The sequence below is a fragment of the Abramis brama genome, assembly GCF_963993115.1.
Source record: "Abramis brama genome assembly, chromosome: 8".
In the NCBI taxonomy this organism is placed as follows: Eukaryota; Metazoa; Chordata; class Actinopteri; order Cypriniformes; family Leuciscidae; genus Abramis; species Abramis brama.
This window is the reverse complement of record NC_139970.1, coordinates 30,484,350-30,499,360: the sequence shown is the minus strand read 5'-3', so window position 1 is coordinate 30,499,360 and position 15,011 is coordinate 30,484,350. Positions and strand designations below refer to the sequence as shown.

General features: G+C 38.2%; 1 protein-coding gene across 11 annotated transcripts in view; it reads right to left on the bottom strand.

Moving 5' to 3' along the window:
- dachd (dachshund d) overlaps window positions 1-15,011 on the bottom strand; it is a 106,051-nt gene that overhangs the window by 31,587 nt on the left and 59,453 nt on the right. For 5 of the 11 annotated variants that reach the window (XM_084122308.1, XM_084122311.1, XM_084122313.1 and 2 more), the window contains exons 3-4: window positions 14,502-14,534; window positions 13,621-13,782 (exon numbers count right to left, since the gene is read on the bottom strand). The exons of 2 other annotated variants lie outside the window; for them this stretch is intronic. In XM_084122308.1, the coding sequence (XP_083978434.1) occupies window positions 13,621-13,782; window positions 14,502-14,534 (195 nt within the window). The remainder of the gene's footprint in view (window positions 1-13,620; window positions 13,783-14,501; window positions 14,535-15,011) is intronic. 4 more of the 11 variants (XM_084122316.1, XM_084122312.1, XM_084122318.1 and 1 more) reach the window with 1 other exon arrangement.

The window sequence follows — 15,011 nt, the reverse complement described above, 5'->3', positions numbered from 1 at the left end:
ATAATCGTCACATTAGATAGTGTATTATATTAAAGCTATTGACGACTACAAAAAAAATAATTGCGGCACATTTTCAAGCCATTATGGTTATTAGAAACATAAATATTCACTTTTGTTTTTAATAATACATATCGCTGTTAATAATATATAGCGTTCTGGTGATTACAGTCATAATAACCTAATAATTGTGAGATTTAAACTAATCTTTATTATGTTGGGAAAGGGAAAAATTATGGAAATATTTCACCATTAATAGTAAATGCATTCAAAATATCTGTGGAAAAAGAAGGCAAACATGAAAGGCATTAGTTAAAATGAGCAAAAATGAGCCAATTAAAACTAAGTGTGTATCATGAGATGCCTACAAGCTAATTACGAGTATTTGTGCCAGAAACTCCATTACTTGTATAACAGAGTGCATTTATAACGTCATTTTTTCAAGTCCTTGATAGTTACACGGGACTGAAATAATTAAGACATTCAAAGTATTTTGATGAGGAAAACCAGATCCTGCAGGAGGACATGTGATTGTACTGTTAAACTCATATATAAAACTAATGCGAACTGTGCTACATTCTTAGACAGTGATTAAATGGGTAGAAAGGAAGCTGTCCTGATTTTTCAAAGGACATATGCACACAAATAAGGTCACAGCCTAGTGTGTGTCCCTGAACTAAAGACCCACTCACTCCCACTCCTGACTTTGAACTAAAGGATCAAAAGTAACTGAGAGAAATTTCAGTCTCGGGCGGTCAAAGGCACCACTCGAGCGCTTGAAAGAAAACTTGAGCGTTCGCAGTGGATCCGATCGAGCGGGCGGCCCCGTGCTCCATCCCACACTTCCCCGATATCGCCTGGCTCAAGGTAACAGGAGACACAGAGGGATAATCCAGTGAGTTGTTTTTGTGTGAAATATCAGTGGCCAAGGGCTGTGAGACAGTCTACATCAGAAAAAAGCGAAAAAAGAAAATAAAAAAAGGGGAGGATGGAGGGGGTCCCTTCAGTGTGAACGCTCTTCGGTGAAGCATTGTGCATTTCCATAAGAAAGATGACCAGCAGATGCACAGGGAAAACACATTCCCTGACATTAAAAAGAGGCTGAGATTAAAAGAACGAGAGGCCAAGCAGCACCTTGTAAAGGCGTCTCTCCTCGAGTGCCGAGTCTGAATCAATTACCACTCGCAGGACCGGACTCAATTAAAACCTGCCACGGCGCCAGCGTGTGATTGCAGGATACTTACAGCGCCACGCCGAAACAAATTGAGAGAGGCATTCATGCACGTATCTACCTTTCAAAGCTTTCAAGAGCCGGATTGAGTGCCGGCGCGCCTTTGTGATTCGCTCAAGAAGATCTGACTGGATTTCAGGAAATCAACATTTACAAGAGAGGGGAGAAACGTATTAAAGTCTGATATGACTTTGCTTTTGTCATTTAAATGGGCGTCCTTTATCAGCCTGGCGGTGAATGATGTCTGTTGTGTTGACCGACTTCCACAAAGCAGAACTCTGCGTGTGAGAGCGACTACGGGCTTACAGTAGCAGACTGCTCTCGGGGGCCTAATCTCTCTCCCTCTCTCCCTCCATCCCACCTCCTTTCATGTTCCGCCATCCTTAAGTGATGTTTCAGCCATAATGGCCTATTGAAAACCATAAGAAAACATGATACAAGCTAAAAGATGTCCACCAAGGCTTTTCAGACAGACTGAAAGGCAATGAACTATGGATGTCTGATGAAGCAGACGCATTGTTCATCAACTGTTTTTTTTTCTTTTTTTTTCTTTCTTCTTTTGTAGTTTTCAACAAATTTGTCTCAAAACAAAACCCCTTTGGACACTGTTAATTTACCATTTTTTTATTTAATAAAGACACTTTTTTCTATTGTGTTCCAGCTTATGGATTAAATTCCAAGGACAAAACCAATTAAAATTTAAAACATCTCAGCAACTTATTTATACTTGCTTCAAGATATAAACACTTTTTTATATGTAAACGCAAATCATTTGTGTTCCGACAATTCAAACTTTATTCCTGAGGCTACATTTAGAAATTAGATAAATATACTTATCTCTTATTAGAATATGCCTGTATTCTACTTGTACATGGGTCACTAAAACAATCTTCTTCATAATACATATTATTATATATAATAATATTCATTATATATATTCATAAAATATCAGCACTCCCGGAAGGCCTCTCAGACATTTAGATTTGAGGACCAGAACTAACTGTTGTATAGACAGACACACACTGGTATTGCTATCATTATGAGGATGTTCAATAGACATAATGATTTTTCACTGTATATTCTATCTCTTAACTCTAACCGTACCCATAACAGAAAACTTATCAAACTTATTAAAAAATATCAAATATCAAAACAGCAATAAACTGCTGAAATTTGCATGAATTAGGACCTGAGATATTATTGTCAAACAGATGAACTTTGATTCCAGTGGGCCTTAAAGAAGAAAAAAAGAGCCCTAAAGAGACAGACTGAAGGAGCTATTGTCTGGTGAAAGCTGGCTTTCAAAGCACTAGCAACCTGCATTATCCTGTGAGGGAGGAAGCTTTCCCTTGACAAAAATTAAACCAGCTCCTACTTGGCACTTTATTATCTCTTCAACTGAGTGATTTATTGTTTGTGGAATGAAAGCAAAAGAGGAGGAAAATTACATTTTCAGCAGAGCCAGGGCTTGTTCTGCCTCTACTCCTCTATCCTGGAAGAGCTCACGACAAACAATAATGTCAGCTGTAATTGATCTGAGGTCGCCGGTTAGCCCTCCAGTAAAAGCCCACTATTTAAGCGACAATCCGCCCTGCCTGCTCCTCAGATGCTGTCTAATGAAGCTGTCCATCTCTGCTATTTACTTTCTCTTAAATGGAAGAGAAAAGATGTACTGTATGAAGCCCAGCCAGGGAAGATTTGCTTTCCTCCCGTGAAATAGGACCTGCAGATGCCGTTGGAATGTGTAATTGGCTGCAGAGTCGGAGACGGGGGTTCCAGCGCTAATTAAATGACTTGTTTCTGGCCTATCCATCTTTGTTTGTGAGCACAACGCGACGGAGCAGTGTGTTGTAAATGCTCTTATCTAAACAGACGTTCTTTTGCTCGTCCCTTTGATTTGAGGGCCAAAATCATACGCCTTTTGAAGTAGCTGTTGAATCAGGATAACAATTTAAATGGTTGGCGTTTCAGAATGGCAGATTGTTATTTTTGCAATTCCCTAAAACTGTCAAGGCTTTTGCCACAGGTTTCTCATTCTCATATTTCATTTTAATTGTACAAATATAACCGACTACTCATAAACTCATTCTGGCTATTACAAAGGACCTTCAACCATAAAACAAAAAACAGAGCTCCATCTGTGTAGAGAAGATGTTACTGGAAATAAACGCATAGGTCCTTCATAAACAGACATGCTTCTATGGTAAGGGTATAGATTGTTTTCTTTTTCCCAGAAGGCATAGCTAGTCAAGGCTGTTAAACGCTGTAACTCATTAAGGCCCGTTAGAGGAAGGTATTTCACTTTGAAGTAGCCACCCATGGTCTTTCTGTGTCATTGAGAAAAACTTTAAAGTCTTTTCTTCCTGTTTATAATCTTAATGCTAATCATAAAAATAACATCTTGAATTTGTTAATATCCTCCCCCAAAATGATAATAAAACAAGAAACAGACCTGTACACTATCACCAACAATCACAGAGCGCTAAAAACACCCCAAGATGCTTGAGAATGTGATGTGATCTTAAGCCACAAAAACAGAGAAACTGCATCCCTGTGTAAGGATTTACTATACTCACTCTGAAGTGAGAATGCTTAATAAGAAACAGAGGTTAAAGAAAAACATCTATTACACACTTGTGAGTGTAAAAAATAATGGCAACAAAACATCTCTGGTTTGATGAGGTAGCATAATTACGCAGACCCGCAACCCCCCACAACCATCAAAGCAAACATGTGTTAGGGATTACGGAGGAGACAGACAGTACTATTTTATTATTTATTTATTTATTTATTTATTCTTCCTTCAAGAGGATAAAGACCCAGCAGCAGTTCTTGGCATATGATGGAGTGCTTTTGGTCACTACCTGTTTATGCAAGCTGGCCACTAGCAAACGTTATAGGTTCTGATTTTGATATAGAATTATATTATTAATTCTAATAAGTGTTATAATATTAATAAGTGTTTTTATGTAAATCTAAATGGCTTAAAAATGACCAATAAATAAAAACAACATGATATTTATTCAACAAATTCATGCATTTTTTTATGTTCATTTTATGTTTATTAAAGAAAAAAAAAGAAAAAAGATTATATATAGTTTTTATTGGCCATTTTTAAGATGCAGATTTAGATTTTGTTCATGCTGGAATAAAATAAAAAAAATAAAAAAAAATAAAATAATAAACAAATACATAAAGAAACAAACAAACAAAATAATAATAATAATAATAATAAATGCAAATGACAAGGCTATGGGTTGGCACCACATATTCACTGTGATCTTGTGGTCTGGTTAACACAATTACCTGCATGTTACGAGATGCCCAGACACAGGCTTCAGGACACATTACTGAAAGCACACCCAATTTCGATTTGAATTAGGTTCAGCTTAAATGTGTCTTGTATCAGTCTCCATAAACTACTGCTGGTTTAGGGAAAGCATAAGGGAGCGAACATTACCAGCAGATGTTTCCACTGAGGGTACAATATATTCAAGTCCAATCAATAACCCCCCTCCCTGAGGGACTGTGACACCCAGCGAGAGGAGGGGTGGGGGGAATCATTTTCATCAGATACTGAGCAAAGGGTCCCGTTTAAAAAGATTGCTTTTGGTCAATGGCAAGCAGTTGTCATTTGACTTGGACTCTGAAATGAAATGTATCGAACGGTGTTATCAATCACACAGTGCAGGGGTCCATGAGACGGCTTTCCAGGGGATAAGACAGCCTCTTGCATCATCTGTTCTAATTACAAAATTAGCATCACGTTGCAGAGGCTGCATCTTTGCGTGATTCTGAAATTCATTGTGAAAGGAGATTTGTTATGTTTGTCATGCCGCTTTGGTCTTATTGAATGTGCTTAAAAGGATAGTTCACCCCAAATGGAAATAATGTCATTATTCACTCATCCTTATGCGTTTCAAACCTGTATGACTTTTTTTTTCTTTTATGAAAAAAAAACTATTTTCATGCATACAACATAAATCAATGGGGTCCAGTGTTGTTTTGGAGCACATTGACCTCATTACAGTTGTAACATTCTTCAAAATATTACTGTATGTGTTTCACAAGAGACAGAAAGTTTGTCCATTTGTCCAGCAATGAGAGACTGCATGGAGAGAAAGTAAAATAAAATAAATTAATAACATGATATAATAAAATCAAAATATTTAATGATATTTTTATTCATAAAATATAAAACTAAAACTCTTTTAATTTTTAATTAAATAAATAAAAACAGAGTGATATATTGTGATTTGTATATACATATATTTGATACACATTTGTCCAGCAATTTGAGATTACATGGAGAGAAAGTAAAAAAAAAAAAAAAAAGTAAAACAATTTTTTTTATTTTTTTTTTAATCTGATTTAGCTCTATATTGTGTCTATATTTGTGACTATTTCCTTTTATATAAAGACATTTAGTGGAAACATCTGACACAAGCCAAACATAACCGAGAACTCTTTTAAGCTTTAATAAAGCAACATTTACGCACTCAAATTTCCTCTGGGTCACTAAGAAAAGTTCAATTGCACAGATTCTTGTATTTCGTACATGTACTATGTAGGCTAAATGTGGGCTACTTTCTGTAACTTGAGGCAGTGGGATGATTTGTTCTGGCAAGAAGCCTGACCCAGAGTAGGATCGCTAGTCTGGTTGGGGTTAATGGGGCTCCAGGCATGATTGATACCCGTGAGTGATAATGGCCGCGCCTTCATTTCTCATGTTCTAATTGCTGCAATGTTATTATAACTGCAATAATCATGCCAATATTCCGACTGCAGCACATCCTCTCTGTCATCATAAGGCACGGCGGTTACGCATCACACGCTGGTTTGTTTCTCTCTCGTAATTGAGTGCAGTGAGATGACCTATCGGAGGAATATTCGAAGCAGTCAAAGCGCACGCAACTTTCGCATTATGGACCCCAGAAGCTTATCGTGTGTGAAAGGTTGAATGTCATTTATTACATGTATCACATTTACACCATGTGACATTGTCTTTTCAAATTGCGCAGATCTCTTCATCCCTATCTTTGCCTCCAAAGGTCACTCAATTCCACTTATAAATGCAACCTGACAGAGATTAGTAAAGAGGGACGGGCAATGCACCACGTCTCACAACTGAATCAAACGGCTCCAAATTAATTCATCCAATTAATGAAGAACGAGCTTTAATGTTGATGAGGCCCGACAAGTAAACCGGCTACTTATTTATTTCATTTACTCTGCAGACACAAATATCTGCATGAACATGTGCCACGTTTATGCCGGCTACGCTCACCGCAGTAATGTAGAGCTGTACTGCTTTTCAGAGATGATAGAGCATGATACGGATCATTACAGAAATAATGTTTAATCAATTCCCATTTTGTAATCTGTTTCTGCAGTTGTAGGCATTTGTGTACACCAGCGCTTTGCACATTTTTACACCTCCCCCCCTCCCCCTCTTCCAAAATCATGCATATTCAATTTTATGCTGATGCTTAACTGTCGATGCAACCGGAATTAAAACAAGCAATTCAACTTCATTAAAAAAGTAAGTGATTATCGAGTTATCTTTTTGAAATTCTATTAAAATGTGTGACGCTCTCCACTTATCTGTCACCTGCTTCCCAGGAGCACAACACACTAATAGAGGCACTCAGAAACGAATGCCCAGGAGAGGCTGCGTGTCTCTGTAAACTCAGCCCTGGTTCTCATCCTGGTCTCAGAGCTATTACCAATGCTTCCTGCCTTCCCGTGAACAGCCCTGCTGATGTTTGAGGCGAGACAAAACAGCATTCAACAATGTAAACTGACAGAGGTGAGGCGGTTTTGAAGAAACTTGCTATCTGCAATGCTAAATGCCTATGGTGGAACTCAGTCAGAGAGTAATAAGGAATGAATCATTGCCCTGAATTCTGCCGATGTGACTCAGATGTGGCTAGGAAGTGAACATGTTTTCACTGTTTAGCTGCGGGCTGGTTTTTCACTCAGCAGACTTCTGGGCAATATATCACATTTTCATACTGTATTCGTGGTGATTTCATTTAAGCAACATCATGAACATGATGATGATTTTACTGCACTTTTATTTATCCAGCAAGTTTCCTGAAGAGAATGTCATTAAACTAGCTTCACGTGTCTCACGAATTGCAAGAATGTTTCTGATTGAAACTTTAGCAAAAACAAAAGGCGAAATGCCATTAAGTTAAATTCCTTGAATCAGTTCAATCAATTGATTCAAAACTCTGATAAAGTTTAAATTAATCATCATTCATATTAGTCAAATACATAGAACACATTTTATTTACATATCATTTTAGTAAAGAATTTGAATATATGAAAAATGCCATGTGGACATTTGAATTATGATTCAAACAAATTGTTGAGTTTCATTTGCATAATCACTCAAATGAAGTCTATTTCCTATCTTGTGTTCATTCAGTGAAAAATAGTGTTACTGTATTTTAGTTGTCGCATGAAACAATTTGAATCAACTCAGCAACAATAACTGTTCAGTAAAAAAAAGTCCCAGAAAACATTATAAGAGAAAAATAGAGAAAAATAACAGAAAATATAAAAAGATTATCATTTAATTTTTATCCATGACATAATTTTATTTAAAAAAAAAGGATTAGTTATAAACATTTCACCCGGACTTAGATGGAGGCATGAGAAAAGAGAGGAAGAAAAAGTGAAAGTCAAACAGACAGACTCGATTTAACCAAAACTTTCTGCTGTTTGCCGTTGCCTTGCCACGTTTAGCAGTGCGAGGCCGGCAGATTGAAAAACAAAGCGCAACCCTTGTTGGATTTGTCCTTCCACAGTGTGGGATTTATTATTAGAAAGGACATAAACAGACTAATTAAATCACAGCAGTCGAGGCTGAGATGACAGCTGGTGCTGTGTGTGACCAAACAGATCCCTATCAAAGAGCAGGAGGCATTGCTCACTCAATCCGTCCTCTATGGGGAGCTATTTTTAAGAGGCCCGGCATTGAGCACGAATGCTTTATGCTAAATGAGGGCTCAATGTACAAGCTGGCTGATTATAAAGACGCGACGCGGCCCCGATGCATGATGGATGTGCATGCTGTAAAGACAATGGGTTTAGGGTCTATGTTTTTTGATAGGTGTTGAGGAAATGTGACAGCGCTCATCAGAAAGATATCGCACTGCCACCGACTTCCTCTGTGTCAGTTAAAAGAGTGCTTGACGCAGTGATGCATTGAATTTATGACGAGATCGCTCTTGACAGTGTAACAAGTACAATAAGAGGCACGAGTCTTACAGTTATTAATGTGTTTGGAAGCTTATCCATATGGTTAAGTGCATAATAAGACTGCTTCAGAGACGGTTCGTTCCCCTTTGAAGTGATTCTTCATCTCATGCAATCATGCATCGAAAAGGGTAATTCTGCGGACAAATTTATACATTTTGAGTAATTAGTACAAGATTTGAAACACCACCGGTTGATTGGTTGCACATGTGAAACCACCGATGAGAAGAAAATATGGTTTTTAACAAGTCAATAATGGCAAGTGCAATGAAAACAACTTAATCAATGGCACTGCAACGTTTGCAAACAAGAGCTTGAATTATAACACCAATAATTGATTCCCCTCCTCCCCGCTGTTTTTTTTTCCTTTCCCTCCCGTGATGTCATTTCCAATCGATTCCTTCCTGTGTACAATGATGAGAAGTTTCCCGAGTTTGTTTTTTCGCTCAGACTCTTTCACCCGCTCCACCAATGGAAATTTGCAAGCTGCACTAGCAGCTTAACCAAAAAGGATTAACTCCCATATCCAACCGAGAACACAGATAATGCTCGGTAATTGGTAAAAAATGAAGATGAATGGGACAGCAAGATAAGGACCAATTAGCTCCTCCACGCTTACAGCTGCGGTCTCTCTACAGATCCATCTCTTGAGTGCTGGCCTCCTCTGCCAGAAGAAGCCTGGCGGAATTAGCGGCCTGACCTCATCGATGGTGGGAAGCCCACCCATCATCTCCCCCCATCACTTTCAATTCTGTCCCTAACATAGACACCTGTCACCGGCCCTGACGTGACAGGTTTGCGCTCCCCCACGTCCCCCAAAATGCTAAACGCCAGATCTGGGCCAGGTCTGAGCACGCTAACTCGCTAAATCAGAGAAACCCACATAAACACGTGCGCACATACATGCCTGAAAGTTTGTCGCTTATTTCATTATGGCAGCATCATCTGGTTGGTGATACACACAATTCCCCCATCTAATTACGGATAGGATTTAAGGTCCATTAACGTTGCCGTGGCAAGGAATCAGATGCAAAATGGCACCCAGTGGCCACCAAGAGAGGGATTCTTTTCACCTCCTTCCATTTCTTAACATGAAGGCAGCAAATGCATGAGTCACAAAACGGGAAATAAATAAATAAAAATGAATGGAAAAAAATCTAACAATTCATCATGCTGAAAAGGGCAGGTGTTGGTTTTGGTTCAGGTCTATTCAATGCGAGAGAACGGATCACTGTTTGCTTGTCTTCCAGGCACATGTTTTGCTTGGTTGTGATCTTGAATTGTGCCATTTCCTGTGAGTCAATGGAACAATCCACATTGTAAGAGAAGGGAACCCCCCACCTCCTTGAAAAAATGCTGGGGAAGAATCAAAAGGGAAACGAGCGCTAAGCTTAATCACGTTCACCACCTCCTCTCTCGCTTAGGCTGTTTGGCTATTTGGCTCCAATTTTAACTGGCCGACTGTTTTTCTCTCTGTTTTTGTAATTAATAATAGTGATGCAAGCCGGCGAGAGTTATTGAGCTGAATATTTAATGCAGAAGAAACATTAGCCCATCCAATTTGCATCAACATCAACAAGTCCGGAGAAGAGTACAATGTCCTTCACACACTTAATATCAGCCTGTCTCTACTTCAGACTAAATCTATTCTGCTCTAAACTGAGAATCTCAATCAGAATATATATCATTGGAGGAATAGAGTATTTATATAAAAAAAAAAAAAAAAAAGTAGAAGCAACTACCAAGCAACCATCAACAACACCATTGCAATGCTGGGAATACCCTTGCAGTGGCCACTTTTTCACCACTCACAAAACAAATAAACACACACACACGTTGGTGCACCTATAATTATTAGGACATTCCATAGGAGTAATGTTTTTTATACTGTACAAACTGTATATTATATCCCCTTACACTAACCCTACCCAAGAAAACTTTATGCATTTTTACATTTTTAATAAAACATTGTTTAGTATGTTTTTTAAGCCATTTTAATTACGAGGACTCAGGAAATGTCCTCATAAACTAGGTTTATGTTGTAATACCAGTGTAATACCCATGTCCTTTTGTATTTATTATATAAAAAACACACACACAAACACACTTAATATCTTAATAATAATAATTTGTATGATGATGATGATTATTGTTATTGGTGGTGTTGCCCCTAGTGACATTTAGAGAAATAATTACACTTTCATGTAAGCAAGCGTCTCTAAATAAAACCTCATAGCAAGAGCAGCTGTTTTAATATGCTCACTTCCTGCTCATGACATTGTCCACCCCAGTCTAGAGTGTTAACTGAGTTCCTCTGCTCTAAAGTCATCCCTATATCTGTCAAATGATTTCAGACTCTGGACTCCAGCTGCAAAAAGCGCCCATAAGCAGGACATAATAGGCATTCACAGCCCAAAACCATTAGAGCCAATCACAAGGCTCAGAAAGGCAGAAGTCAGCAGAGCACCGCAGCTAAGAGTTTATTTTCACAGCCGTGTGTTTTCTCTGGCACTCTTTTAAAACACCCCGATGCGATATCACTCTCTCGGTTCTCTGGCGAAATGACCTTTCCGTTTTAATGCAGTAATGATCCGGAGCAGTGAGGGAATTCGCTGGGAGACGGGAATGGAAAACACTGTCTATTTCACTTAAAAACCTAATTTATGTTGCAATTAAAGGCTGAAAGGAGCTTGTTTCTCCCCTCTGGCTGGCTGAATAGAAGCAGCTATATTTCGCCCTCTTATCATGCGGGTGACTCCTATTGGCCACCCCGTCACAGGAGAGTGCTTGATATAAACAAGAGATTGCACTGACATCCAGTAATCAATATTAGGATGGCTTCAGTACCAAACATAATTTGTCTCGGCCTCCGTTCTTTTGACCAAACCGAGCATTAATTTAAATCATAAATCTGGGAGTGATTTAAATCCCGGAATGAGAGGCCCGCCTGCCTTTAATGATTTATTTTCTACATTTCTGCAAGCGAGAGATTTGTCCATACGCGGTGACAGGTCACCTTCAAACGCCAGAGGTAGACTGTTCATCACCATGCAGACTAGCATCTCATCGCTGCGAGTAAATATTAAAGTAAAAGAATCCAATTGATTGTGGATGGGCCGGAGAGGCGTCTCAGCCATATATTTCACTCAGAGCTTCTAATGCCTCTCTAGTTCGGCTCCTTCGCTCACCGCTGGGCCTGAAATTATTATTCTTCAGGGAGTCTGCATGCTCAAGGTTACAATTTAAATTGTAAAAAGATAAAAACAGTTTCTTATTAGCCCCATTGCCGCAGCCTCGCCTATTCCGATTCGCATTTATCTTTATTTCGGTGACCTCGCGGCCCCCCGCCGCCGTTCGCTGTTAGATGACCTCAGCTCCGCGCGGCTTCCTTTCGATAAATCTGCTTAGAGCGCACCGTGTTTTGCCAAAACTCCTAGTGTCAAATGCAGCTGGGAAAGCCTCGACGCAGGGTGGATATTCACAATGGAAATTACACACGCACAGTTCAGCTCTGGGATTATGGTAACTGAATCATTTGTAATGGATTTGTGGTTTAATATAACAGTGTAATTTCCACAAAAAATGGCTTTAAGTAATGTTGCAAAGAGAGAGAGGAAAAAATCTGAATGTATCTGAGAAACAATTAATTGGAGCGGGGGACATTCAAAACTAATTTTCTTCACCAAATTGAATTAGCGGCTCGCTTAATAGCTATTAGCTTTGGGATAAAGTGCTCATGGATGCATTTGATGTGTAGCTACTTTAAAAGTGCATTACCTGCTAATGATGAATTTGGAATCAACCAAACAAACTGACTGCTCAAAACAAGATTACATAAAGCTTTCTAGTTTTCTTCCAGATTTGGTATGGTTTGCCGTTTGATCTGCATTTAAGTGAGCTTAAGAACATATTTTAAGAAATTTTCATAGATCAATAGAATGAATTATGTTTAGTTTGATAACAGCAGATCAGTTTGTTCTTAAAGGCATAGTTCACTCAAAATTGTCGTTCCAAAACTGTAAACCTGACTTTCTTTTAGGGAACGAACAAACAAAACAACAACAAAAAAACATTTCTTACTGTCTTACTGAAAAATGTGGACCTTTGATCTACTGACTTTTATTGCGTGGATGTAAACAGTTAAATTCTTCAAAATATCTTCTTTTGTGTTTCAAAGAAGAAAGTAAGTCATACAGGTTTGTAACAACAAGTGGGTCAGTAAATAATGACAGAATTTTCATTTTTGGGTGAACTATCCCTTTAAGTGATGAAAATTCAGTCATCATTTACTCACCCTAATTTCTTTCTTCTGCTGAACACAAAAGAAGATATTTTGAAGAATGTCAGTAACCAAACAATTGATGGGCCCCACTGACTTCAATAGTTTTTTTTTTATATCTGGAAGTCAATGGGGCCCATCAACTGTTTGGTTACCCATATTCTTCAAAATATCTTCTTTTGTGTTCAGCAGAAGAAAGACATTCATGCAGGTTTGGAACAACTCATTTTTGGGTAAACATAAATGGGTAAACTTTGGGTTTGATTTGAAACCCTGTTCAACCTGGCATTGAAAGCTTTGAGCGCTTCTGGTCAGTTTCTGGTCATGGACAGCACTAAATAAACACTTCAAAAACACTTTGCGAATGCTCAAACTATATGTGGAGGAAATGGAAAACACATGACCACATCGCATTCTGCCCTGATGAGTCCCACCAACTCATGTGCCAATAAAAAAACGTGCCAAAACAAGGATTTTAAACTTTGTATCTACATGTGGCTTTAAAAGAAAATGCATGCACAAGACTTTACAGAACATCTCCGACATGTCTGATATTAACATGCAGTGACAGATCATGTTGGTTAAATTGGTTAAATTGTTAAATCAAACAAATTTCTTCTTTTTTCCCACTTTATTAACATTTTAGTATTAATATTTAGTATTAAATAAGGGACCCTCCCCTCAAAATCTGATCACAAGCAGTCGCAGAAGACACATTTGAGAAGCATGTTACTCCCAGGTGTAAACAGCCATGTGTCTTGCCTGACCACTTGTGACGGGTTGCGAGACGGCTGTTAACAGGGCCTGCATTCAGTGTGAGTCATGCTGCTGGTGGATGGTGACTCACCCACACTAGAGCTGAGGTCTCCGTTTTCTGAGTCGGCCCCGTGCTGGGTGTTGCTACCATGGTAGCTGCTCATCACCTCCAGTTTGATCTTCTTCACCTTCATGGCCTCTGCAATGGCAGCGTTGGTGGCGGCCGCAGCGGCTGCAGCAGCGGCTGTGAGACCTGCAGATAGAGGACAGAAAGATGGAGTCACTGCATCATAAGGGTTCAGCTCAAATGGACCTAAAACAAAGGTATGATCAAAAAATGCTTCTAGAATAGACATTGTGCAGGGATTTCAAGGGGGATAAGAGACAGTAACATGAGAACAACACGTTCCAAATTTTAAAGGGGAAAAAATCTATTTGAAATTTGATGCATTAAATGAAAAAAAAGTGACAGTAAAGACATTTATAATGCTGGAAAATATTTTTATTTCAAATAAATGCTGTTCTTTTGAACTTTCTATATGTAAAAATGTTTCCACAAAAAATTAATCACAACTGTTTTAAACATGTTTATTGAGCACAAAGTCAGCATATTAGAATGATTTCTGAAGGATCATGTGACACTTAAGACTGGAATAATGGCTGCTGAAAATTCAGCTGTGCCATCACAGATATAAATCTATATATTACATTTATATTTACATTTATATATAACAAAATAAAAAAGTTATTCTAAATTGTAATAATATTTCACAAAATTACTGTTTTCACTGTATTTTTCTGAAGAAAAGTTGTGAAGAAAAATTGTACTGACCCCAAATGTTTGGCTGTACTGTATTATAATATTGTGTCTAAAAAATAAATGTAAAAATAAAAGAAAATAAAAATCGATATTCATTTTGAGATTTGCTAAAGATAACATCATAAATGTATCCTATTGTGTTTAAATATTACCTTTAGTGAGCATCAAATGACCGCAAAGGTAATCTAAATGTAAAAATAGAGGAAATAAACATGCATAATTAAATATCCAATATCAATACATTATGTAATAAGGCAAAATAACAATTTTACACTCATGTTTTTGAAATCACACATTACTTTGAGTATGGCTTTACCTCAGAAAGAAGAGGGGAAAACTGCTTTTCGCTCTATAAGAGTTTGACAGTCTTTTCTCCCATCACTAGCCTAACTCAGTCTAGCACTGCGTCTTAACTAGAGCAGATCATTTGCATCCCATCACCGACAGTAGCTTTTGCTGTTTTTGATTACACAGCTGGCCCCATTGGACTGATGCAACATTTTCAGCTGGAAGCCTCACTGTCATGAACGTCTTCTCTGATTTCCATCTCTTTTTCTCTCTAAATGCAAAGATGACGCCGTTGAGCTTTGATGGTGACAGATGGAATCAGGAGTACATATCAGGACTGACATGTTGCCATGGTTTCTGTTTGTAAATAAACG